Source organism: Argiope bruennichi, chromosome 2, assembly GCF_947563725.1.
Source record: "Argiope bruennichi chromosome 2, qqArgBrue1.1, whole genome shotgun sequence".
In the NCBI taxonomy this organism is placed as follows: domain Eukaryota; kingdom Metazoa; phylum Arthropoda; class Arachnida; order Araneae; family Araneidae; genus Argiope; species Argiope bruennichi.
This window is the reverse complement of record NC_079152.1, coordinates 45,116,397-45,144,345: the sequence shown is the minus strand read 5'-3', so window position 1 is coordinate 45,144,345 and position 27,949 is coordinate 45,116,397. Positions and strand designations below refer to the sequence as shown.

The following is a 27,949-nucleotide window of genomic DNA, read 5'->3' as shown; positions in this document are numbered from 1 at the left end:
CAAATATATAAATTGATTGAGCAGCTGCAATATTAAGCATATGTATGATATATTCATTTCTTTATAGAAATTGTGGAGCATATTCGTTATTTACTTGAACTATTCGGATATAAAACTATTTAAACGATAAAAAATTTAAATATTTTGAACGATTCGGTGATAAATCGGATATTTGTCTGATATTCTTTCACTTCGTTTTATACTGCTACTATTTGCATTCAATTATGTAATTATGGAATTTTTAAAAATATATTTCCCCATTGAACTTTTAGAGCATTTTTTATTGATAATTTTAGGCTTACAATTATTGAACAGTCAAAACGCAATAGTTTGGCTTGAGAAAGTAGGTGAAGAATCGTACTCGGCTTTGGATATCGCCGGTTTTGTACAACTCACTGGAAAATTTCTTGATTCATAAAAAGTAACAAGTTTAGGAACCAGTTTAGTGACATTTGAGTGAGATTAAATATAGAATTTTCTTTTATTCTTATTATTGCTAAATATTATATCTTCAGCTTATTCGATATTCTGAATATTTTTTTTTTAATTTCATGAAGATATCGCAAAAATATTGTAGGACTTTTTTGTGCTATAGAACTGAGTTGATCAAAAAATTTGAAACGTTATCTAGGAATATAGGAAACATTTTAAATTTGGAAGAGAGTTCAATTTTTATTTTTTACAAGTTTTGATTAATAAACATTACAACAGGCTTCTAGTCATTTAAATTTTATAATGTAAAAATAAGTTTTATAACTTTTTAAGATTTAAATATTGAAGATCTTTTCTGGGCTGGATGCATTGCGCAGAAGTTTTTAAATAAATTAAGGTATTTAAAAGATGACCAGTCACAATAGTGCATTATTTAATATCCTCCAAAGTTTTTTAAATATCAAAATGAAATGAGCAATTGCGTAAATTGAAGAGTATGTTATTGTAACATACTTTTTTTGCTGTGTATGTTATTTTAATAGAAGTAAATTGTGTGTTAAAATGAAATTTATACCTTAAATAAATCATCCATTGACTGCCTGTTATAGCTATCTGTTAAAATTTTTTTTATATAAATATTTGACTTTTATTAAAATTTAAAAATAAATTTTCTCTTACAAATTCTTAAAGGTTCTGTGACTTCAAAAAATGTTAGACTATCTACCTCTGTCTTTCATCAATGGACACTGCGTGTAGGGTCACTAAAGCTGACATTTACCCTAACTGAATATAATCTCAAGCAAAAGATCAAAAATGAGATTATAATTTTATGTGTTATTTAGTGTATCGTTTATTCTTTCGCTTTCTTTTAGAGAATTTTTTTCTCAATATATGTTCGGATACTTAGAGAAAATCCATGAACTTAATGACAATCATGGCGTATGTTAAACGAAATATAATGTTGATGGAAGTAAACATAATCCAAAAATTTATAATTTCAAATACTTCTATAAAGTTCTTGACTACACAATGGATTTCTTGGGTCATTGAGAGGCGCATGCATATTTTTTTTTAAAAAAAATCCTTTTTAGCTGGGCATTTCCAGTGATACAAATGAAGTAAACAACAGCTTTGTTGACGTGTTTAGTTTTGTTAAATAGAAATGGTCAATTAATATAGAATTTTTTAACTGATTCATCAGTATTACTAGGTTTGAAGCAACTGATTTTTTAAAAAATAATTTAGGATAGATTTCAGAATTTGAGAGCAATTATCAGAGCAACTTTAATTTACCCTCTACGTTTTGTATGAATACCAGTTAATTGAATTACAACAAATTTTCATATTTTATTTTAGATTTTTTTTATTCTTCATCCCGTACTTTTTTAGCTCTGGAAATATTGTTAGCGCCTTTTTTCCGAGTACTTTAACTAGTGTGACTTGAATATCCAAACTACAACAGCAATGTCTTGAATGCTTATTAACATTTACAGTAATGTCAAATATTTATTTTGTACATAATTATAATAGATTCTTAAAACTTGATGCAACTGTTCAGGAAGTTCAGCCTTCTTTCTTTTAAAAACATACCAAAAATATCTTCTTTCATTTATACAAGAATATTATGCCCAAGAACTGTCCAATGCCCTAACAGAGATTATGCAGCAATGGCTAGCGTTCAAAGCAATTTTTTCAAAAAAAAAATGTTTTGACATATTATAAATCTATAAGAAGCAAGAAATCTTTCCTTAAAATAAACTAATACAATTTTCATTCTTCTCATTTGAATGTTCAAAATTTGGAAGATAATCTTGACTACATGTCAGGGTCAAACTTGGTTCTGAATTTTCAAGAATGTTAGCCTAATAAAATATGTATATTATCTGTTATAAAATAGCATTACTATTTTAATTTTACGTAAGTAAACTTTGATAAACAAGTTTACAAAATATTTTTTAAATGTTGCTTTAAATATAAAATACTACATGTTTGTTGTAATTAATGGTTCATGTTTGTTCCGATAATGTTTTATTTCTGTTGGATGCATATTTGTTTTCATAATAAATTTTTTAAGCATTTACTCACTGTATAATCTTCATTTTCCTACTGTTGTAATGTCAAAATTTATCGTATTAATTTTCTTACCAAGTAATTTACCTTTTCACATATGAAATTACTAGTGTCGAAGAATTGATGAAACCTCTTTCTTGAAACGATATTTCATTTGGCTGAGAATTCAGTTGATTCATATTGAATTGTACGAATACAGAAAGCTACGTAATATGGTAATATGTTTGTGATCAAAAGACTACAGCAATTGGATCAGATTTCTTTACAGAAGGATGAAATAAAGTCTTACTGAAAATATCATGTATACAGCAATGCTGTCTTTTGAGAGTATTCTTAAGAAAAATATACTTTTTTTAAAAATTTGTTTATGCTAATATTACAAAAAATGTGATTTTGATTATTAATGTTTGAAAATGTATGTCATTTTCAATTTCAGATTATTTTGCAGTTCAAATTGATTTAGATCAATTCTTTTAAAGAATTCTTTTGATCCATTTTTTTACAAATTCGGTGTTTTGGATGTGTTTTTTTACCCTTATTCTTCGGTTTAATCAAGAAGAAAAACGAATGCTTTAACGAATATAGGGTGCAATTGTGTCAGCTCTTTGAATATTTATCGAGAACCATAAATTATAGGATCAGTTTTCAATCTGTAAGGTGTTACTGGAAATGCCACAATTTGTTGCACTTTCAAATTTTTGAATTTTTTTTTTTCTTCGATCTTTTCTGTTTCCCATTTTTCCTTTGTTTGGACTGTCCAAAAAAAATTTATTTGTAAAATCAAATGTAAAACGGTATCTCATGTATTTTATTTCGGTTATGGACTGAATAATTCCAGTTGTTTTATTTGATTAAATGCCATTTATACTGATGGTAAATACGAATTTTGTCAGCTGCTTATTATATAGAAGTAGAATAACAAGCGACACTTTATTTTTTGCAATGAAAATTGTTGAGTAAAATAAAATTGCTTTAATTTACTCCTCATCATGACAAAATTAATACTTTATATCTTACTAATTACATTTTAACGGACATTTCTACCGCCACTTGCAGGTTCCACGACTTTCTGGCTGATAAGTTGATGGCTGAGACTGAAGAAATCACTAATGCAGTGGCGTGTGTTTTGCTTTTTAAAAACTAGTATCGTTCTTATTCCGATCGAATTTAAATATTTATAAACACGTTTTCTTCTGAAAATAGAAAGCATTAAAAATCCTTCAGATATAACAAAAGGAAGGAAAATTTTATCCTCTGAAACTCATTTGCCCAATATATGTTTATTTTATTTTTCTAAAAACATTTATTCTTCAAATGGCATTAAATTTCACTGATTGGTTAGCTAAAGTAATTAGAATAAATGATAAATTAAAAATTTTGATTTGTTATATTAACAAAACCCAATTTATTATTTGTCCTTAGATTAAAAAAAAATATTTTTTTAGAAAGAATTGTCGAATTTGAAACTATATGAAAAATTATACCTGTACGTGAAATTCTCAAAAAATTCTTAAATTGTCGATATCGATAGATTTTTTTAAAAAAATTTTGTCTTTATAGACTATTACTGCAAAAATAAGAAGACAAAATGCATTGATTTATTGATCATCTAAAAGTAATGCGAAAAATATGTGTTCAGTAGTTACTTTATCAGTAGTTACTTTTATTCAGTAGTGCATGTTACTTTATACAACTACAATTTTTCTATTTTTATTGGTTAGCAATTATTTCTTGATGAATATTTTACAAAAGGAAACAAAACAACCGCAGTCAGTTTCATCAACAAAAACTTCGATGCTTAATATTAAAGCAGATAATATTTACAAAGATTACATGCGGGAGACAGACATAAACTATATAATTTAAGTAACGATTTTAATTTTCTTCATTATACTATCCATGTAAATGTGTGAGCTGAATCATGACTGAGATACTGAGATTATTTTGAGATGATAAACTGAGAACTTTAAGAACAGATATTGTTGAAATAAACTAAAAAGAGTGAGGTTGTGTAATTGAGTTGAAGAAAATGCATCTAATTTTGAATTATCGTGTATATTATCTTATCATTTCCGAGAGGAGTTATTTCGAGTACATAAAATTTTTAGACTACCTTATAGAAAATTCCATAGAATATTTTTCTTAAAATTTTTGTATCAATGCATTTCTATTTCCAAGAACTTAAATCCTGTATTTATATTCGGAAAGACATATTGATACATTTGTGTGGATTGAAGTTGGAGTGGTTTAATTCACTTTTACCAAAAGAAAAAAGAGTAAAGAAGCGAAAAGAGAGGAAAGAAAAGTATGACCTAAACATATAAATTGGATCAAGATAAATCGGTCTGCTGATAGAGGGACATGAGATATATCAGCTATTCATTGAACTGTCACAGATAATAGTGGAGGTTTCGGCTGTGAAGGAAATAGCTGTTTTTTTTTTCATACAAAAAAATAATGTTAAATTCAGCTGTCATGTTTATGAAGTTCATACTAAGTGCATGTATGAGTTTTCTATAAAAGTATGGATTCTGAAGAAAATATTTGAAATAATTAAATGATATGAATACTAGTATACTGAATGGAAACTAAAGCCTGGACACCTACCTAGGTAACAGAGTAAGAATTCTCCAAAACAGTATTTTTATAACTAAGGCACTAAATTAATATTTAAAATCGTAATATGAAATTATTGCAGCACTTAATGAAATTTATTTAGAGTAATAACAGCTTTAAGGACATCAAAGATCATATATATATATATATATATATATATTTAATTTTTAGAAACTTTTACTTTTTAAATGACAAAAGACTTGATATATCGAATAGTACGCAAATAATAAAATTTATATTCTTTATGAATGGTACAGTATTTTTTTTAAATAGAAGCTAAAAAAATATTCCTATTGGTCAAAATGGGAAGAAATAGAATATTTAGCTATCATGCTGCACTCCACCATCCTAGGAAGAGAAATGGCAGCAACAGGCGTATTAATCTTTGAAATCTAATCTTTAAATAAATGGAACAGAAAACACATTTTTCTAAGTTGATGCTGATAAAAACTGTACTCAGAGAAGTTTGTGGTTATTTACATATTTTCTGATGCAAGTAACTTATATTTAATGAAGACACATAAATTACTAGCAACAGAAAATTAATGTAATGATAATTTATTTTCAATAAATGTTAAGTAGGATTTAATTCACATGAACTTAGATTTTATGAAAAACTTTGGATAAACCTTCTTCTGGTTTCTAACTGGAAGGAGTTCAGTTACATGGAGGAAGCAACTGATTCATAAATAAATTATTTTTAAACCCGAGTTGTAAAAGCTTCCTAATCTTATTCTCATCCAGAAATATAATCATGTATTTCAAAAGTACAGATTTATACAGAGGTTTAAGCAAATATAAAACGGAGACCTGTCATTTTGATTTGTGATATTTGCTTTCTTTATAAACTGTATTATATTTGCAGGCGATAATCTAGATGATGTTTTTAGGTAAATGCAAGTTAAACAGACCTCTAATGGCTTTACATATTCTTACATAATAATAATAAATTTCACTCTGAAATTGGGCCCTTTTTCGACTAATATAAAAATTTTAGAAAGTGCTTCGAAATGTAGAATAACTTATTCTCTGTTCATATTCCTGATGTAACCTATTATTTAAATTAATGACCAACGAGAATTCATGTGGCAGTAATTATTTGTGTGAAATTTCTATTTCTATTATTCATTTATTCTTTGCAAATTTGATTTATATTAAATTTCCATCCAGGAAATTATGTATATTTTTATCATTTCCATACGAAAATTTTGTATAGGCTCTGCAAATCTCAATGTTATATCTTTTTTTTTCATATATTTTTTGCAAGCTAGATTTAAGTTCATTTTTTTTTCTTTACTTTCTCGAATCCGTAATATAAGAAGAGAAATTGTAGTTATCAAGAAATTGCACTTTAAGGTTTTGAAAAATATCTACAATTTAAACTTTCCTGGTTTAGCAGAAAGCAATTTCAGGAATTATATCTGGAATAAACTTTTGGAATTATATAAAATATACAAAAAAAAGTAAAAGAATAGGGCAAAAAAATTTGGTATGCTGTTTTTAAACTGAGATTTCAGACTTTTGTGAAATTTATCTGAAATAGTTTAAATGGAGAAATCCGCCTATTTGTTAATATATGTGCATATAAAATTTGTCTTATGACTTACTAAATAGAATTATATGTTGCTATCAAATTTATCAAAAGCTTATCTCCGTTTTTATCAATTGATATATATAGAAAGGCAATGTTTAAAAGTTCCTGCTAGAGCGTCAAATAGCAATCAATATGTTGGTTTCTTATTATAAATATAATCAGCAAACTATAATAATATCAGCAAACGAAATAATTTAAATGATCATTGCAATTGAAGTTTCTAGACACCTCATGAACTAAAATTTTAGTTGACAGTAGAATTCTGTATCACCTTATCTAGTGAAAGGTAAATTTATCGTAAAAAATTGTATTTGGATCTACTAGACTGGGTTTTACTAGGACTTCAGAAATTGTGTTTGCTGCTTTACCGGTGCTTCTAGCATATCTATGTGTTATTACTGCAAAGCATCAATATATCTTGAAATGATACTGGTTAAAATAAATGTTTAAAATGATAAATTATACCAATCTCATCAATCCTCAAACCAAATCCTTTCATTTTCAGCATACTTTAAATATAGTATTGTTAATTAATAATCACTCATAAGCAATAAATAAACTGTATTGCTACCTAATGATCACTCATAACCAATGAATCGTAGCGAATAACTAACAAAAAAATCTTATCAGGACTGACTGGCATTCTTTAAGCCCTCTACAGCTTATTTACTGCCTTTTCATCAGTGCTTGTACAATAATGTTTAAACAAATCTGATAACTAATAATACTCTATATCTGAATAAATTAAATTGAGTGATAATAAAACTTTCATACCTATTGTAACTGGGGATTTTCATAGGAAAGATCAGAAAACCTGAGGAGTTCTTTGAGAATGGATTGTTATTTTGTATGTTAAATAACATCGCTTACAGCCGAGAAGAAGAAAAATAATATTTATAATGCATATTATGCTGTGTTTATAAAACATTTACTATACTGGAATAATGTACTGAAAAATTATGTAAATTTTCAGAATAATTTTGTAATGAAAAATGAACATTTTCCCAAATGAAATAATATATAGAAAGTGCACTAGAGTGCTGCTGAAATTTCTTCTTTTATTGACAATAGTGCAATTATTTTAATAAACAATAAAAATAAGTTTTAATTTATAATTAATGATGGATTTCTTTTTTACGTTGACCATAACCAGTAAGATACTAGATAAAATAAATTGTACAAAAAGTCAATTATATGCGATAAATAATAGAAATTAGGAATAGCAGTCTACTGTTAAAGTGTGCCTAAGTCGAATTTCCACTGGCAAGGGTAATTTTCAAAATTATTCATTCCTTAACATGTAATTATAATATTGAATTAGTTTCACTTTCGTTTGTAATTGTCAATTATTTATTGAACACACTGAATATAAGAAATCATTGAAATAGAAATTAAAAATATCAAATATTATTTGTTTTAAAATATTAATGTTTAAACTATCAATGAAATTTCAGAAATAAACAAAAGGGAAAGTATAAATGTTCAATAAATAATTTAATAAATTATTTGCAAGTATTGATTACATTTTGAAAGATGAATGAAAAGCAAACCTTTTTTTATTCAAATTATCTTCTAATTCATTAGGAATGAAATAATGCTTTGTTGAATAAATTTAGAATAATATTCGTATTTGAACTTAATGTTTACAAGAATATTATTTGAAATATATAATGGATTGGAAAAAGCAGTAAATGATTAAGAAGTTAAGACAAATGAATGTATAAGTAAAATAATACTGTACTTTAATATATATAAGAAAAATTAAAAATATAAATTGCCTGCAATATTAATTCATACATAAGTTTCATTCTAAGAGGCAATAATAGATTTTTTCTTGCTCTTTAAAACTGTGTTAAAGCGTTTTAACTACAAAAAACATTTCAATTAATCAAGCATGTTCCATCTTGAATTAAGTATCAAGTGTATAAATAAAAAGAATTCTTTCAGATTCTTGAGTAATTCTGACAACATTGAAGTATTTATTATTAAAAATTGCTCTTACCCACATTTATTAACAAATGTATCATAATAATCTAATAAAAGCAGTTTTTATATATGTCAAGTAAATTGTAATTTGTTTAGAACAAATCGGCTATCTTTGAAAAATTTTTAACATAAATCCAAGAATTAACTGACAAAAATATCGATGTTTCGGCAGATAAATAACGCAATGAAAGTATTAATAGAAATGATATTCATTATAAAAGTCAAGTAAAAAAAATAATCTTTGCTTTTGTACTGAATATATACATTCAGATGCTTTTCACTAAAAAATGTATAAAAAATACATATTTTTAAATAAAACTCAATTTAATAATTAATATTTATTTTAAACATAAAATATAATCAAGATTAAAATGCAACTTTAATATTTTTTAAACATTTATTAGATAAAATATATATCTGTTTTTAAAATAATGCTTTTTAGAGCTTCATGTTTTTAATTCATATATCAATCCAAAATCATTACAAAATGCGAAGGTTTAATGTCAAATAATACATAAAACAAAAAAGTTATTAGAATACAAAATTCAATGACAAAAATTCGAAAGCAAATGTTCACTGTAAATTTTGAACTTATAGTATAAAACATTTATCGCCACTCTTTTCGCTAAAAAAAAAAAAAAAAAAAAAAAAAAAAAGCAAATGTTATGAAACATATAGACTCTTAGGGAAATTTCAAGTTAGTTTCAATATCTTTATAAGTCTGTTTATACAATGCCATGTGATATTAAATAGTCCATGGATAATTTGGTCTTTTTTCAACTTCAGGATTTAAATTCTAAGGACAAAAATTCTTCCTTTCTGGAAAAGTATTGATCTAATTTTAATTTTGCATACCTGAAAGAAATAGAAGCAATTCAAAAGAATTAATAAAGAGAATTAGAAATATATATAATTAAAATCTGATTCGATATTTCCCTTATTTTATAGTAGTGCAAGTATAGATTTATTTCTGTTTTTCGCTTTATGTGATTCTAACGGTATGCGATATGCGAAACAGTTTTCTAAATTAAATAATTCAAATTCATGCGGAATCTGAACTGGTTAAACTATAGTTGTTTATCTTACCTCACAAAAAAAAACCTAATTTCATAATCAACTGAAATTATTGAATAATCATCGGACTCATATATATTTTTTCACTTAAAAGTTCACACATTATAAAGCAATTGAAACAGAATTTAAATAAAAGTTAAGTGAAATAAATTTTGAAATTTTGATTGGAATATTTAACAAATGCACTGTACTTGATAATAAATTATTATTTAACTGTTAAATTTAATGAAAGTACATACTCCATACTTTCTATAACCAATAGTCTCTAATTAAACATAAGTTAAAACGGTAATAATTCACAAGGATAAACAAATTGAAAATTAAATTTATTGTTCAATTCATCGTCTTTACTTTGTCATTCTGCGCAATATTAAATTTTGTCGTTATTAAGCAGTGTTTCATTACATTTTTCATAACAGCTGTTGATATATATTAGTAAAAGAAACATTAGCTATAGGAATGATTGTTTGATATTATTAAAACATAGAGTTTTCAAAGTACCAGACATACTAACTTCTAGGAGTGATAAAGCGAAAATATTTTATTGTTGGAATTTATAATTCTTTCAATTCATAAGCAACAAGTTATATTTCATAAATGAAAAAATACAATGTTTCCTGTTTTTAAAATTTATTCAAAAAATCATGCTGATTTAATTTCAAATTACTCATATTTGAATTCGTTGCATATTTTTAGACCTTTTATTTAATCTAGAATAAATTTAACATGTATACGCAAAAACCTTCTTACTTTTTCTTCAAAGATGCATGTATAATGTAAAAATTTGCAAATCACGCCTAAATAGTTATTTCATTATTAGTCAGACTACGAATTGAGGAAAAAGGGAATTAATTTAAAAGCTCTACTGATATATCCAATTGCAGCTGCTCAATGGAGTGGTATAAAAAATATATAATTTAACCCTTTAAAGGGCAATTTTTCTGTAGACATATTATGTAAAAAATATTTTTAGGCTTGAAATTGGAATAAGAAAAGGGATTCATTTAGCTTATTAGACAAATTTAATTTGGTTAATTAATAATTAAGTAACAAATTAAAACACATCATTTTGTGTAAGATAAAGAACTGAAGCATCTAAGTTTATGTCTTTGTAAAAAAAAAATGCCAGAACTTATGCCAACCTACATAATTCCATACAAATATTGATAAATTTGGTGGGAAGAATACTTCCCATGGCCCTAGAAAGGGTTAAAACAATGAATCCAACAATCACATCTTTTCACAGAAAGTTTAAGACAGCACGCCACTCAAATAACATTTAACGTTCATTTTAAATTCTTTAAAGTTGCCCATTAAATTATTACACTATTTTATTATTCTTATTATATTATTTCTTAGAAAAAAATAGATCTGGGAAATGTAATAGGTCATAATAACAGAAATTCTCTTGAACGAATTTCACTAAAGAGATTTCTAATTTAAAACATATCTGAAGTAATTTTAAATTTTATTCGTTTATTTTAAAACTAAAAATGTCTTGATAAATTCTGTGCTTACTTGACTTAAAAATAAAACTAATAAACTAATTGCGCACCATTTTTAAAGCAGGACACAATACATAAAAAAAGATGAAAAAGATATGAGAAAAATATTACTTTAAATAGTCAAGTTCCAATTTGGAATATGCAGATTGAATTAGAGCCCATATTCCCCAATACAAATGAGCAGCCTAAAATCAAGATATTAAACCCCATTAGTCTTTTGAAAGATAATAAATATATTCTATAACAAAGAAAATAGAAAAGGAAATTTACCAAAGCAAACTTATTGACAATAATATAAAACTTTTCTATTTCTTCTTCAGTGATATCTTTTGGATTCAGTTTATTTTCAATGTACCATGCTTCTAAATAAATTTTAAGCCAATTTATTTGGAAATCTTTGCTTGGATACAAATTCGGATCGAAGTTCGCCACCCCTAGATAAAAAAACACATGTTCACATCATTCATGAATAGCATACCATTATAAAGAAAAATTAAATGTGTATTTCTTGTGCAAATTATGCTTCCCTAGATAAAACAAATCGAAGTTAAAATTTTCAAAAATATCTTCTTTTCTGCCACGCAACTTCTAAAATATGTTTACATGCATTCATTAATATTTACAACAGACATTGAGAATCATTTCTCGTCTTCCCATAATTCTTAAATTTTTAGATGTTAGAGTGCATGGTTTTCAGCTAGAAATCACTTACTCTAAGCGTAATCCATGCGCATTATACCTTTCAATTCGTTCGATAATTCAAGAGTGTACATTATCCAATCCAAATATCAGAAAGATATTTTAAGCGAGATATTTTACGCATTGTTACACAGTATTTTCCCATCCATATAAAAAAGAAAACCTATCTTTTCATGTTTCGTGCAAATAACAAATAACATCATTCACAGTACAAAGATATTCATAATTAGTTACATTTTTCAAATTAAATATAAGGGATCACGTTTTTTGAATTTCTATATAGATGATAAACTTTGAAATCTCGGAATTTTGTTCTTTAACTTCTGTTAAACTTCTCCCATTCTTTGGATCTTATTGAAAAATGCAAAAAGAAAATCTCCGGACACAACATTGTAGAGAGAATTCATCAATTTTCTCTAGCATAAAATTAGCACAGATTTTCGTTTCTACCGGATATTTACTCTATATACTTTTTTATCAAAAGCAGATTAAATAATCAAGTTTTTTTCTTGCTAGTCTCTAGCAAGTTTAAAATAAACTGATAATTATATACATAAATAGGGATTACAGCATTAAAGTTTACAAACTGATAATCTATAAATTATTTTATTTCTTTTAGCCAGGTTATATTTCTATTAGAGCCAAATTACATTCCTTTCAATCATTCTTGTAAGGTGAAAGTCACACTTTCAATTGATTCTTAAACTCTTCAATGGCATTTTAACTAAAAGTATGAAATTTGATATCAATGAGTGTTTGAAACAAAGTGCCTTTGATGTTTGGGTATGTCACAAATTAAGAAAAGCTTTGATAATCCGTATTACCAGATGTGATTCATTGCTTAATTAAAATGCTTAATTAAAAGTTAATCGTTTTGGAAACGTATAGTTAAAAGGCAATGACAAATAAATATTGAGAGAAAATAGTCAGTTTATTTTAGTTATATTAAACGTCCCGTTTTAAAGCAACACTAAGGTTATTTTCGGACGGAACACGTAATTTTGAACCTCGGTCAGATGATAAGGACGACAACTGAGCTGGTACTTCCCTCTCCACACCAGCGGAAGGGCGTTTAAATCGGACGATTTAACGTGCACAAGAACCGCTTACACGAATGTTTTTCGGAGGAAACGGGTCTCGAACATGAAACCCTCCGGTTCCGAAGCAGAGGCCTTACCACCAGGCCACCATGGCCTCCAAAAATGGTCAGGAAATTGATGATATGATCCTAAATTATTCATTTCAATAGCTAATATTTATTCCTAGAAAGTTATGCATTGTAATTAAGGAAATTAGAAGGGCATTGTTTATTACGCGATTCTACCGCTTATTCAAACATTTAATTCTGTCAAATATCTGCTATTTGGTTATTTAGAAGCTGTTTACAGATTCTGCCAGTCGTAAAAACGCGACCTTTCACTACAAAACTACATGCGGCTCTGTGAAAGATATTTTTGCTTATTTAGGATGTTTTACTAAAAAATTATAAACGTAAACTGTTACTAAAAAATTATAAACGTAACGGGAAAAATATCCCCACATTTATATTTTCCAAAAAAAATCAAATGCATCAACAATAAAACTACTCACTTAATGTTTCTTTGAACTCAATATTTAAAGGTAAATAGTTGATACTTTTTATTCTGAGTGCATTTGGATGAAAAGGAATACCATAATAATTCCGTGAACTTAATTTTTTGAACTGAAATGTTGTAACTGAAATAATTTAAATATAATGTGGTTTCCTTTCTCTAAATAATTCAATTGGTTTTTGGAAGTACATCTCATATATTCTAAATTTAATCCTCATGAGCTCATTAAATAAATAAATACAGATTTTTGTTCATGTAGACGATTTATATTAAATATATCTATCTAGACTTTTTTTTTGGATGGCTTCAATTCAAAAGGATCAAGATCAACTTTGGAACTATCTTAAATATGGTACAAAATATTTTCCTAAATTTAATTGAACTATTTATGTACTTTAAGCTGTTAAGATGACAGTTAATTATATAAAATTAACTAAAATGCATGTCAACTTGAACTTCATCATTATATATGTATGGCGCAATGGTGCAAAATCTTACAAATCGGTAAACAAATTTTAAACCTCATCAATCGGATAAATATACAATTTATTTATTGTAAATGCACAAGATATATTGCATTAAAAATAATTAATATTCTAGATTTTGTGTTTCAATATTTGTTTATGAATGTCAATTAATAAGTTTGCCTTTTTAATGCCTATATTATGTTCTACTTTTTTGCTTTATATTTTTGCTGTTGAATAATTTTGTTCTATTTTAATGTAACATTAAGTATCTATATTTTAAACATATATAACCTGCATTATAAAAATTATTTAGCAATGAACTAATTATATGTAGATTTGAAATGTTCACTTGAAAGAATTATGCATAGAAACCTCAATATCAATTGCTGTAAATTCTAATTTATATTTGCTTATCATATAAAAATATCTTATAAATCTCAAATTATCCTTAAATTTATATTGATGGGAGAGAGATTTCACTTCCCATTCATAGGCGTTCATTATTAAATTATATTTCTTTATGCTGCATTAAAAAATATTTGTGCAATATTCGTCATTTCCGCATTTTTACTAATTTAGAAACTTGTTATAATAGGAAAAAAATAAGCATTTTTTAACAAACTGGTTTGCAAAGTTAATTTTTTTCAAGAACCTCTAAACTAGCATTTAAAAAAAACATCAATGGTATCAAGTAATCTTTGTTCTACGAAATAATTTTCTTTACCTATTTTTGCACTGAAAACTAAATTACAATCTTAAAACCCAAAGTTACACAGAAAATAATGAGGGAAAAATAAGAAAATATCAGTTAATTTGAGATAAAGGCTTTTCAAATTTTATATTCTAAGCATATATACCAAATACTTAAATAAAATATATATAAATACTAAAATAATATAGTATATTTTTTTAAATATTATATTAATTATTTAAATGTTTCTTAATGAGGTGGTTTTATCAAAATTTCGCTTAAAAATACCAGAAAAGTCTAAGAGAAAATATCATAAAGGCTATGCTGATAATTTAAGAATTCCTACGACGATAATAATTCCTTTTAAGTGATATTTAATAATCCTTCGTTTAAAAAATTAGGAATAGAAATCATAAAAGTATATAATTATTTCAGGGGTATAAACCTCTTCTCAAAAAATCAAATATAAAAAAAATACTGATAAATGAATATTTAAGAGTTCTGTGATCATATATTAGAAAATGCATACTTAACGCATGAATAATTGGTGTAAAAATTCAGAAAGGTTTATACAGAAATTTTTCAAACGTTATATTTTAAGTGGAAAAAATAAAACTTAATATATGATATTTAAAGACAATGTTAAATGCAATTATCAAATGCAAAAAATAAAATTTGGAAACTGACAAGCAGAACTAATTAGAAAATTAGAACACGAATACATACCAGAAAACTCGCAGAAATGATTACCAATATCAAATGCTTGATAATTGTAGCCTGCATATTCAAAGTCAATGAAGGTTACTTCTTCTGTATAGAGAAATGAAACAGAAAAATCATATTTAAAGAATTTGTAAGAATACATTCAAAAATGTAAAAAAAAAAAAAAAAAAAATTCTCTAAAAATTTTATTTTACATATCGTAAATGGATATGACAAAAAAATGAATCAAATTATAAACGGATTAGTTTAAATCATCATATACGAATTATATAATAGTAATTATTTCATTTCATACATTTTGGGCAGAGATAAAACTACTGATTTTTAATAAATGTTTGTGTATAGAAGTCTTGTATTTAAAAAATGAAAAATGCTTACAAAATTTTAGGTGGAAGCCTTTTATGCGTATAATCAAAATTTTCAAGCATCTCATTTTAAATTGCAGAAAATAACTAAAAAAGTGGTAGAGCCAAATTGATTAAGAATACAATATTTCGGGGCGCTAAGAAAGAATATATCTGTTTAAAGCCTGTTATAATAAACTTCTGTGAATCTGTAAGAAAAATTTCTTATCTAAATTATGCCCAGGGATTGAATAAATAATTCATGAGAATCAGTTACAATGCTTAAAAACCTAACTCGATTCACTTGGAAATATCACAATATTCATTGAAAGTTTGAAAATTTACAAATAAATAAATAATATTTTTATGGAATTATTTTAACATTACTTACTCTTTTCATTATTGTAAATAATATTTCTCAATAAGAGATCATTGTGACAAAAAACTATAGGAGATTCCGTTTTAAGTAAGTGCGCCTTCAGACAATCAATTTCTTCTTTAAGTTTATCTTTAGGACCTATCAAACTTTTATACCTGAAAATATTTACGAAATATAAAATCTGGCTAACCAAAAAGTTTTTCGATTATATATTATTCTTTTGACTATTCCCTACGTGTTAATAATTACCTCAAGTCTTTCACGGGATCAGGAAAAGATTCTGGTATTTGATGAAAAAGTTTATAAAGAAAAGGAAAAATACTATCTTGAGAATCAATTCCATCTACATTTCGGTGAATACTATGCATTCTGGCAAGCTTCGTAGCAATCAATCTGAAAAATTAAGAACAAAATTTAAAATATGCTATCGCAAATTTCAAGTTATCATGTCAGAACATTATTTTTTAAGTCGCATGGTATCAATCCGACAGAAAAACAACATCATGTTCTCACATGATTCACATTTCGCAATAACCAACATTTAGAAAAGGTGTAGATTTTATTAGGTTTTTGACCACCTCAAAGATCAATCGAGTTCTAAAATTTTTGCCTCGAGACCGGTTTGAAACTTTTAAGTAATCATGTGAGTATCGATTTTACATCCGTCAATATTTAGTAAACGATGGTTTTTAAAGCGGTATTTTAGAAAATCGATGATTCTCCCTCATCTCAAAATCGTTCCGGCTCTAAAAAATTTTTTTAATATATATATATATATATATATATATATATATATATATATATATATATATATATATAGCAATCAAAACCAAGTTAAAAAGTAACGATCAAAATTAAACAAAATAAAAAAAAAATCCGGCCTAAAGACTTTCTCAAGGGTCACCCTCAGGCAGGGATACAAAAAAAAAGGATTTTTTCTGTGAAGGAATGCAGACTAAACAGTCTAATATCGATTCCTCGTAACCCAAAAATCCTCTGAAATTAGGCCTAAGATATATACCATTTTAACAGAAAGGAAAATACAAATCAATAAATTAGAAGTCCACTAATAAGTAAAATACAGTCCACTAATAAGTAAAAATACAATAACAAAAATAACATAAAATAACTATATAATAACACTCAAACCAGTAATGAAACAAAAAGAAAAACACATACCAGCAGCAGGCAAAAAAAAAAAAAAAAAAACATACGTTGTGTTTTCCGCTCTCAACACCTCCATGCTAACGCATTCAAGGTAAAAAGTAATTGGAGGGTCTCAGCGCCATCTATTGATTTATCTAATATGTAACGGAAGGTCTATTTTTATTTTAGGTAAATGATTAATCCCAAATCATTCCTTGTTTTATTAAATATATATATATATATATATATATATATATATATATATATATATACCCCACTTTCTTCTTTATGCTTCTTCGAGCGAAAACTTCATACGACGCCCTTTATTTTCGGCTCGTGCATTTTGAGCCTTCTTTAAAAACTCCAAACCCAAACAGCATCATGATATTAAACAGAATAGTTTTATTTTTGTAAATTACTCAGCATAGAAATCATTCAAAAAATGATCCTTTAGTTTTAATAAAATTAATTATCAACCTTGAAATATCTGTAACCTCTTAAGCTAAATTTATTATTCCTTTTTTTTTCAAACAATTAATATCCGCAAATAGACTTTTATTTAAAACTAACTAGTCGTTGAAACATACAACTTCTCACATTCCATTTCAGAAAATTCACTAATTTCATTTTAAACGGCAAAATGAATTGCATAAATGTAGTTGCTGTAATAAGTAGCATTAAGTAAATAGTAATTAACATATTATAAAATGTATAATTTTCTTATCACCATTTATAATTTAATATAGTTATGTTAGTAACACGCTTTGAAGTAACTCGGAGGCTATTTTGAAACAGATACCGTAATTTTGAAGCTTTTTCGTATGACGTCATATAAACTCATATACGTTGCAAGTTTCTAGAAAGATAATTAAACTTCTTCGTTATGTACTAACATATACCTCGTGCATTTTTTATTTTTAATAGGTGTTGAGATTTTTATATGCTTAATATAGAAAATAAAGTAAGTCAATTTCGAAACGCGATAATAAATCTAATTATGAATCAAATTCTATGATCACTTCTTTAATGTTTTAGGATTAGATTAAGAAATGTCAAGAATGCTTTATCTCTATTCGTATAACGTAAAAAAAAATAATTGGTTCGATATATTTCTTTAAAAGAACTCAGGCAACAAGCATATTCTAGGAAATTTAGAACACAATTTAGCAATATATTCATAGATATTCATGAAAACCGATCTAATTACTGCGAATCCAAAAGTTTAAATGTTTAAACATTCTCTCCCGAATGTTTAATAAATGAATTTGTTTTCGCCGATCAGGAAATTAACAATTTGCGTAATATGTTCACATCTCAAATTACTTTGTACATCCATATCGTATATTGAAACAAAATGTCGTTTTCTTGTTAAAACAGAAATTACCCTAAATATTTCCAAATAATACATAGAAAATTTTAAGATATGAATTACATATTTTTCATCGATTTTTTGTACTTTAGATAAATGAACTTGATGAATTCTATTTACAGTTTGTTTAAAGAAAAAAAAATCCCAATTAAAATAAAAAAAATAATTATATATTACTTTGAAATGTCTGGATCTCGGACCATTTTGATATCTAACACTTCACCAGGTGTAAAATCATAGCAAAGTCCATTAGTAAAGACACAATGTAATGGTGCGCAGAAACCAGCTTCACACATTATTTGCAGGTTACGAACTTCCAAATCTCTGTCTATAATAAGCTCAGTATTTTCTCCATAAATTCTGATCAATACTGCTTCATCTGGATTATTTTTTAAATAGCATTTAACTAAATGGTTAGTGAAACCACCTGTCAAAAGCTAAAAGAAGAAAAATTATAAGTTGTAATGGAAACAAGATTTTGAAGCATGAAACAATGATACTGAGCATTATAAAATATAAACAATTCTGAAAACAACTCGAATATTGTCTGAATTGAAAAATCACAATATTATTAACTAAAATCATTGTATTATTAACTAGCCGCCTTTGGCGACCAGCCGGTTCGCCAATCTTAATGTTCGTTTAAATTTTAATAATTAAATAGGTAGAACCAGAGTTTAACCCCCTTCTTCGCCAAGTTGCGATAACGCCCCAAAGCTGGCAATCTTTATTATACCCTATAATTGAACATCTGCTCCTTTGATTTTGAACATTTCACAAGACCGTTGTTGGCGATTTTTAAAAATTGCTCTAAGCAGGGGGTTAAACTCCGGTCGTACCATTAAATATTTTACGCAATTCCAATTTTAATAGATTCCTCATCAAAATATTTTAAAACTTCAAATTTTGAGAGTCATATAATTCACTCATAATATTATAAAGGCCTTCAATCATAACGTAAAATGTATCTCTCTAATTTTCTGTTACCTCTCGTAGAATTTATGCTTTACATTAAAGTGTAAATGATTAAGCTGCAATTAATATAATAATATTTTTTACTGAAACAAAGCATTTTTTTAATAATATGATTACTGATAACAGAGTCACTGAGCGTTTAAACTTTATGGGCACTAAAGAATATCTTTCTTAATTTATGTAATATCTCAAGAATTTATCAACAAAATTTACTCAGATTTATCATGTACAGATCGATTAATTAACAATGTTTAATTTTAAATGCATCAAACACTAAGAAAATAAAATGAATCATTTAAAATAATCGGTCGAAAACAGGTTTAAAAAACTACTTAAAAAACGATGTACTTAAAACTATAAGCATATACAAAAATGCACATTTTTTTTTTTTTTTACTTTATTTAAAATTTGCATTACGGATAAACAACAATTATGGTTTGTGTAAATTGCGTGATGAAATTTTCCCTCATGATGGTTGCATATAAGCTAACTCATAAAAATCAATAAAATAGATGATTGCAGCAAATCCCACTAAATAAAAAATATATATAAATATCAAGAAGCATATAAAAAAGGAGAATTTTCTAAATAGCTGGGAAAATGTTAAATTTCCATATAATATAAAAACTCTCAAAACATGACAATCAGCCAATTTAATGTGCTAGTTATTGAAACAAATTTGTTACCTCGAAACCTATATCGTCAGGTTTCCAATCTTTGATCCTGGTTATAATAGAGGTTGCTCCGGCACAAACATCAGAGAAAGAATTTGGGCTCACAACGATGTCCAGTTTTTTTAGGGTACAGTTTGATTTATCAAACATGATATTTTTTCCTTATCAAACAACTGATACGCCAAAATCTGAAAATATAAATTTTTAATTAAAAAAATGTAACAGTATATTTTACAATACGTATAAATTATAATATTTAATACGCATATTTTAACATAAGAATTTCCATAAATATAAAGTGTAATGAAATTATAAATGGTTAAGATTGGATATTTTCCCAGATTTTTTTATCTTAAAAGTATGTGTATGACGATAATAATGAAGTAGGTTCTGTTATCAGATCCCATGTTTTAATGGAAATTTTGCTCATATAAGCATCATAAATGTGCGAGAGCAATTTTCCATGAAAATAATCAGAAAAAAAGATGGCAGTATGCATTTTTATGTAGAGGCAAGAACTGTACAATGCTACATAGAGAGATTTTCTTTTCTGTCCGAAAAAAAAATAGAAAGACATCGAGGTTTGTTGAGACTAGATTTTGAAATGAAGCAAAAATTCAATTCGACTTTAATACAAGCACAGTCCAGCTGCACTTAGAGGATCAAGAAATTAAATTTCAAGCAAGTTCCTTCTTATGTATTATTTCAATACATTTCAATTACAATGCATACTTAGAAGCGTTTTTTGCATCTATTTTCTCATGTTTTTCGTATTTCACTCAGACCCAAATCTTTCACTCATTGCTATTATTGGTAGGTTCCAAACATTCCAGGAAGATTTGAAGGCCAAGAGACCTCATCTTAGAACAGAGAACAATATCATTGAAAATACATTTTTAGAATCGGGAAGAATATAGGAATGTGAGGGTGTTTATAAAAATAATTGGAACAGCACAACGATAACAAGAACATTTATTAATAAGACGTTTGTCAACCTTTGGCATGTACTAAAGATTCAATTCGTCAAATAATCAGATCATATTGTAATGTCTTGATCCTGGCGGATCAAATAAGAGAGTAACGTAACAAACAATTTCTTTATTTACAGCCTTATAAATGGGCACAAAAACAACTTGTTCTCATTTAGGTTAACATTATTTACAAAATTCACACAATAGTTGAAAGTTAATCATGAAATAGTTCCTCGGTAAATTCAGAGAACTAATTCCCCAAAAAAAGCTAATAGGCTGTTAGCTCGAACGGCTACTCAAAGAGTAACCAATTTCCCATGGAATTACTTCTATATTTTAAGTTAGCAATTAATATTAATAGACGGAATACTATCTGTAAATTTATCTTTGTTTGATGAAGTTTGTTTGTGCTTTGTTTGATACGCATTTTAAGTGATCAACATAGAAATTATTGCATCAAGACCGAAAAATTGCCAATTCAGACATTTTTTTCCAAAATTATAATTTCAATTTCGTGTTCATGAATATAACAAGGTTTTTTTTACTCTTTTTTCTAGCAGTAAATTGTAGGATGTAAACTGTTACTAATTTGTAATGTTGTTTAATTGCGATATTAATTACATGGCAAGGACAAAAGTTTTATATATATTCTAATGGGTTTTAAATGGATATCTATTCAATGGTTGTCCCATTTCCGCCCATTTTTCCCAGTTAGGCTTAGCGACGCAAAATCCCTGTCCTGTGGATTGATTCCTTTCGTGTGCACTCTGTCCCGTGCGTGCGTCTAGGATAGAGGCCTCCTGTCCCAAAAGGGCTATAGTATGATTGGTTGAAATTAAAAAACCCGTCCCTGATGGCAAAATGAATGTGCAGTTGTAAAATATGTGACCACTTTAATTTGACGACCAAGTAAAGATAAGAATTTAAAATCTCTTAATATTATCTCCTGAAGGCTTCTAGACACAAAAAAATTTAAAACACAATGAAGCCTCTGTCGCCATTACTTCATTTATTAATTGATAGTTTGTATTTTATCAGACGTTCAAAATTTCAGAATGTAAGATCGCATTAGCGTTTGTAATTTTCGAAATACTCAACGTGAAATTTCGTTGACTAGCAAGGAAAATATTTGCTCGTTCTTTGCCATACATTATCTTAGATAATGCACTTTTCACAATCAATATTTGGTTAAATCTTTTTCTTATAATAGCATCAAGGAAATCAAAAAGCTTTTATTTTGAACAATCAGAGCAAGTAGACCAGGACTGGCCGATGCTAACATTTTTTAGCCCTAGTGCCTTTTATTGTTTCTACCTCATCAGTATGCGCCTATATTACTTATTGTGTGTGATTTTCATAATCTACACTAATTTTTTTCTTACCATACGGCAAAGATCATTAAACTTCAAATGATGCTTTAACAATTTCATTTTTAGAAGATATGTTACTAAAAAAGGAAATATATAAGATGCTATGAGAACATTTAAAGCAATAAAGCCAAGTAGTTCTAGATACAAAGAAATATTAATTATTACTAAAAACATATTTCTTTTATTCCAGCAAAAAGAATAAAAACTCAGTATCCCACATGATATCCATAGAAATTTCCAAAGAAAGTGCAACACAAGTTCTGTATGATATTAGATCGTCTAAAACTGAACTTACTAACAATGGTCAAATTTTAATATCGTAAACACACCACGGTTTCTCCTATATGTATACAAAACACGTTTAGAAATGCATTTATTAAGACGATTTTTTTTCTAATGGTGTGTTCAAACATGTGTAGAATACTTCAACAAGCCGGCGTCCTGGCATAGGGGTAGCGCGTCTTCCCTGTGACCTGGGCGTCCTGGGTTTGAGTCCCAGTTCGGGCATGGTTGTTCTTCTTGTTCTATCTGTGAGATGTGTGAATGTGCCTCCCTGTAAAAAGGGGTTGTGCAAGCGAATGTGATGCGTGAGTGGCTAAGACATGCTCTTGGCCCTAGTTGGGGCTACTAAAATAAGAGACGCTCCCTTGGCTTAAAATCACTGACTTCGTCAGCGAGCTTGTCCATGGCAAGTGCCATTATAAACAACAACAATACTTCAACAAATAGATGGCTATCCTAAGATAATTAGAAAATACAAGCGAGTATAATGAATTAAATTTTAGTGGAGACAGCACCAACTATAAAATTAGTTCGCATAAGAAAATAAGTAAATATGTAAGTAAATAAGTCAAATTTCAATAACTTTTGTACTTTTTTATTTAAATATAATAAAAGCCCTACTAGATTATGGAAGCAATATATTTTCCTTATATATCACATTAAATTTATGTCTGAATGAATTCATTTTTAGAAGGCATTATACCTCTTGGCGTAAGTCTAAATCAGGTTTATTCCCAGAAGAACACTTTAGAAGCATGGACGTTGAATATACGAAAGTAAGTTTAATGTAATTAGCCGGCGTAAGCGATTAGTAAATGTGGAAATAGAGAATCAAGTTTATTTTAACTGCCGCACTGGGGCATTAGACGTAATTCAAAAAATTTTGTTTGAGTCTGAATCCTACTGCGGGTTTAAAGATGCTGCCTGAGTGAAATAGGAAAAATACCCAAAGATTATTTCTAAATATAGCCAATTCTATGTTTATCTTATATCATTTCCTGATACAGAGTATCTTTCGAAAAGCAATTTGTTATATTCTCGAGAAATTAACTTGAACAGCATATGAAGAAGAAGCAAGAAGCATTTTCATTGAACTAATAATATACCATATACGTGCATTAAAAAAAAACGTATAGTTTCTCATCTTTATATATATATATATATATATATATATAAGATAAAGGTACTATTGGAGAATAGCTTCTCTTATGCTTATAGCACTTAGCGTCTCATGAGTCACAGCTCGTTTTAGGTAGAAGGAATTGCTTTTAAGCTTAACAATGCAAAAAGAATGAAGAAGCATTCTTAAAATAATATTTTTAAATATTGTATTCTTCATTTTTTGTTAAATTCTATTATTATCATTAACGTAATTACGTAATATCTAAACGAAGTAAATACTCATTAAACGATTGTTTAAGTGTTTCTTATAACTTTCCAACATTTAATATTATGTTGGAAAGTTTAATTTTATGTTAATATTATGTTAACACTTCTAATATTAATATTTTTAATATTTTTGGTAGCTACATGATTTCCAGAATGTAGTGAACTTCCAAAATAAATTCCAATGCTGTTTACAAAAGACAAAAAAGAAAAATAACAATAGAAACATTTTGACTCCATTTCTCTGGTCGCATGAGGAAATTCATATTTCCAGTAACTGGTTAAAGAAATACTGGAGCTATTTTGAGATGGACGTCGTAATTTTAAACCTAATAGAAAATAATAACGACACTTGTGTTGTTTGCGTCTTTCTAAACTTTCACACCAAACTAACAGAGGATGTTTGTTTGATGGATTTAACGCACCAAGTCAGGTTACTTTGCGGTTCCTCGGTAGAATCTGGTTTCGAAGCAGGAACACTCCAGTCTCAAAGTTGAAACCTTGCAAAAAAGCCACCAACGTCCCATTTCTTCTCACTGATCAGGCCGTAGAGGTACGCGCTCTAGGATAATTGTTTTATCTAGTATCTATGTTAAAGTAAATGTAATTAACTGGTGATTTCGTATAACTTCCTGTGATTATCCATAATCAACAATGAGTTTAACAGCGATTATAAATAATAACCGATATACATAACCACAGGTAATTATACCTTATCACCAGATTAATCGTTTTTACTGTGCCATCAACATTAAGAATAATCCTAACGTTCTAAAAGGTAAATGTAATTAACTGGTGTACTCTTATAACTGCCGGTGATAATTCATAATCGTCAATAACAGCGATTATAAATAATAACCGAAACTTAAACATAATCACAGGTAATTATATCTTATCACCAGATCAATCATTTGTACTGTCCATCAACATTAATGATAATCCTACCGTTCTAATTCCTCAGATAACGATCTCTGTAGATTGTCCAAAATTATAGGCACAAGTATATCTGTGAATTATAATGCTTTTACTCCAAAATTAAGTTTCCCATTTTTAACTTCGACTAATTTAATAGCCAATTAATTCTTCAATAAAACAGGTTCCCTCGGTAAATAATTATAAAATATCTCGAAAACCAATTTTTTTTTTTTTTTTTTTTTTTTTTTTGTAAAATCAATTTTTTTTAGAAAAACTTTAGATATGAATGACATATTGATTACGAAATAATATAACTTTTTATTCAATTTAAAAGATGAGCTAATTACCATAAACCGAGTTTTTAAATTCTTAAATCCTTATAAATAAAATACTATACTCAATCACTAGAAAAACTGAATTATTGAAAATGTCAGTATTTATAATTAAAGAAAGTCATAAACAAATGAATATAATTTATTTTTAGGATTTATATAAATATTTGGAACAAGGTGTACTTATACCTTTTATCGTTAAAATATTAACTACTTAATTAACTGTTACGGAAATGTATCTAAAAATCTTCAACACATTTCTTATTATTAGTAAACATTTTTTTAATTCCTCTTTTTAATTTCCAAAGTATATAAGTCATTAAAGAAAAGGGTTAATTAAGGAGAAGGTTAATTAAGGAAATTACTTAACTTATTAATTTCCAAAGTTTATAAGTTATATATAATTAATTCTCCATTTTATTTTTATAATAATGATTTAATTCACTTGACAATATCTTATGATTGTTTTGTTCTTTTGCATGCATTTAAAAATATAAATATTTTATTGACTATGTATACATTTTAATACTCAGTTTTATTTATTTATTTTTTAAATTTTCGTATACAAAAAATAAAGCGATTTTTGTACAAGACAATTAGAATCAATAACCTAAATATAACAAGAAATATTTCACTCAAAGAAGTTTTAAAAATTTCCCCTCAAAATGTGAACTAAATTATTAATAATAAATACATATCACTAGCAATAAACAATATAATGCTAAGTTTGATGCCTTCTATTGCATTCATAACAAATATGTAATTATTCTATGAATTCAGTTTTAACTTTACCACTTTAAAAAAAATTAAAACAGGATCTCCATTATTTTCCAAAAATAATAATTTAATTTATTTGTATCTTTATTGCCATGGAGATATGATAAAACTACAGATAAATAAATGCAATACAACATTTAATTCGCATACGAACTCTTATTCAATTACTTAAATTACTTCTTATTTAAAATGATATTAAAATCTGAAAAAAAATGATAAGTCAAATTAGCAACAAGTTTGAATTTGAATTAATTTTAAATAAATAGAATTTATAAAATAACATTTACAAAAATAAATTTTTCTTTAAGTTAAAAAATGAAAGTAAATTCCTACTTTTAATTTCAAACTTTCGTAAGGAAAATCCAAACAAATATGTCTAAAACAACTTTCACAAAGAATTTTCTTTGAGCACTTTCCTGCGTGTAGATTTAAAAGTAACTGAGCACAACAAACTAAAAGGGAATTTTCAAGTGCAGCTATTTATTGCATAAAGAATCGGCCTTCATTGCTTATCTAGGTTATCTGACTTGAAAAGCTCAAAAACAAAAGAAAGTGGCAGTTGTTATCTTTTTTTATTTAAAACAGATATGAAATAAAATATCTACAATTAAGATAATTCCTTTTATCAGTAGTGAACTCTCGACTGTGCATATGTATGTAGAAACGTCAGATGTAGAGTGGACTTAAGTAAAGGCATGGAATGTTCTTTTATTGCTTAATGTCGCTTGTTTTTTTTTTTTCTAATAAGACTAAATTCTAATGAAACATAAATATGAAGAAAATTATTATATAGTATTAGATGTCAAGCTATATAACTTGGATTGTTCCAATGAATATAAAATGCATGCTCCTCAAATTATACTAGATATCACTAATACTATATTTTATTATTTTTTGTGGCACAATTTCTACATATTTATATGAATACTGAAAATCAATTTTTCGCAGTATCCCTTTTCTCCCCCTTCAAATAAAGGAGATTAAAACGATATTTCGAAACAAATTACAGGAAAATAATTATCTCATTGATCTTCATGAATATATTACTTAATAAAGATTATTTTTTCCATTTTTTTTTAAATTTTAATTACTGACTTTAATCTAATTATCAGTGAAGATTACAGAAATGCAATCATTTGTGCTTATTATACGTACAATATTTTTTTTCACAAAATGAATTCGTTTTCCTGGGGAAATAAATCAAAACAATTTTCTAATTATATTAGCTCGTTAAATTTTATTTCAACTCAATAAATTTACTATTTCGTTTATTACTTCATGAGATCATAATTATATTTTGTGATTTCCAGTATTACAAAAATCATTATCCGATAAAATAAGCACAAAAAATGGAATTCAATTTTTACTGGCAAAACTCTTTGAAATACATTACTGCTATATTTTTTAGCAATTTATATGATATTAATAGAGTACTATCTGTAACGTGCGCATTGTTTGATGAAAAAATCGTTTTAAGTGATCAAGATAGAAATTAGTACTTCAAGACAGAAAAATTGCCAATTCAGACATTTGTTCCAAAATCATAATTTCAATTCCGTGTTCATTAATGTGAAAAGGTT

At 26.9% G+C, this 27,949-nt stretch overlaps 1 protein-coding gene across 1 annotated transcript; it reads right to left on the bottom strand.

Annotated features, from left to right (window-relative positions):
- Window positions 1-9,352: 9,352 nt before the first annotated feature.
- On the bottom strand, window positions 9,353-26,840 carry LOC129961989 (ethanolamine kinase 1-like). Its single transcript, XM_056075642.1, has 9 exons — window positions 26,703-26,840; window positions 20,349-20,524; window positions 18,865-19,124; window positions 16,422-16,565; window positions 16,185-16,327; window positions 15,453-15,536; window positions 11,548-11,711; window positions 11,389-11,462; window positions 9,353-9,553 (listed from the first exon to the last, which is right to left on the bottom strand). Exons 2-9 carry the CDS (start codon window positions 20,484-20,486, stop codon window positions 9,481-9,483), a joined length of 1,080 nt encoding a protein of 359 aa, XP_055931617.1. The 5' UTR covers window positions 20,487-20,524; window positions 26,703-26,840; the 3' UTR covers window positions 9,353-9,480.
- Window positions 26,841-27,949: the final 1,109 nt, after the last annotated feature.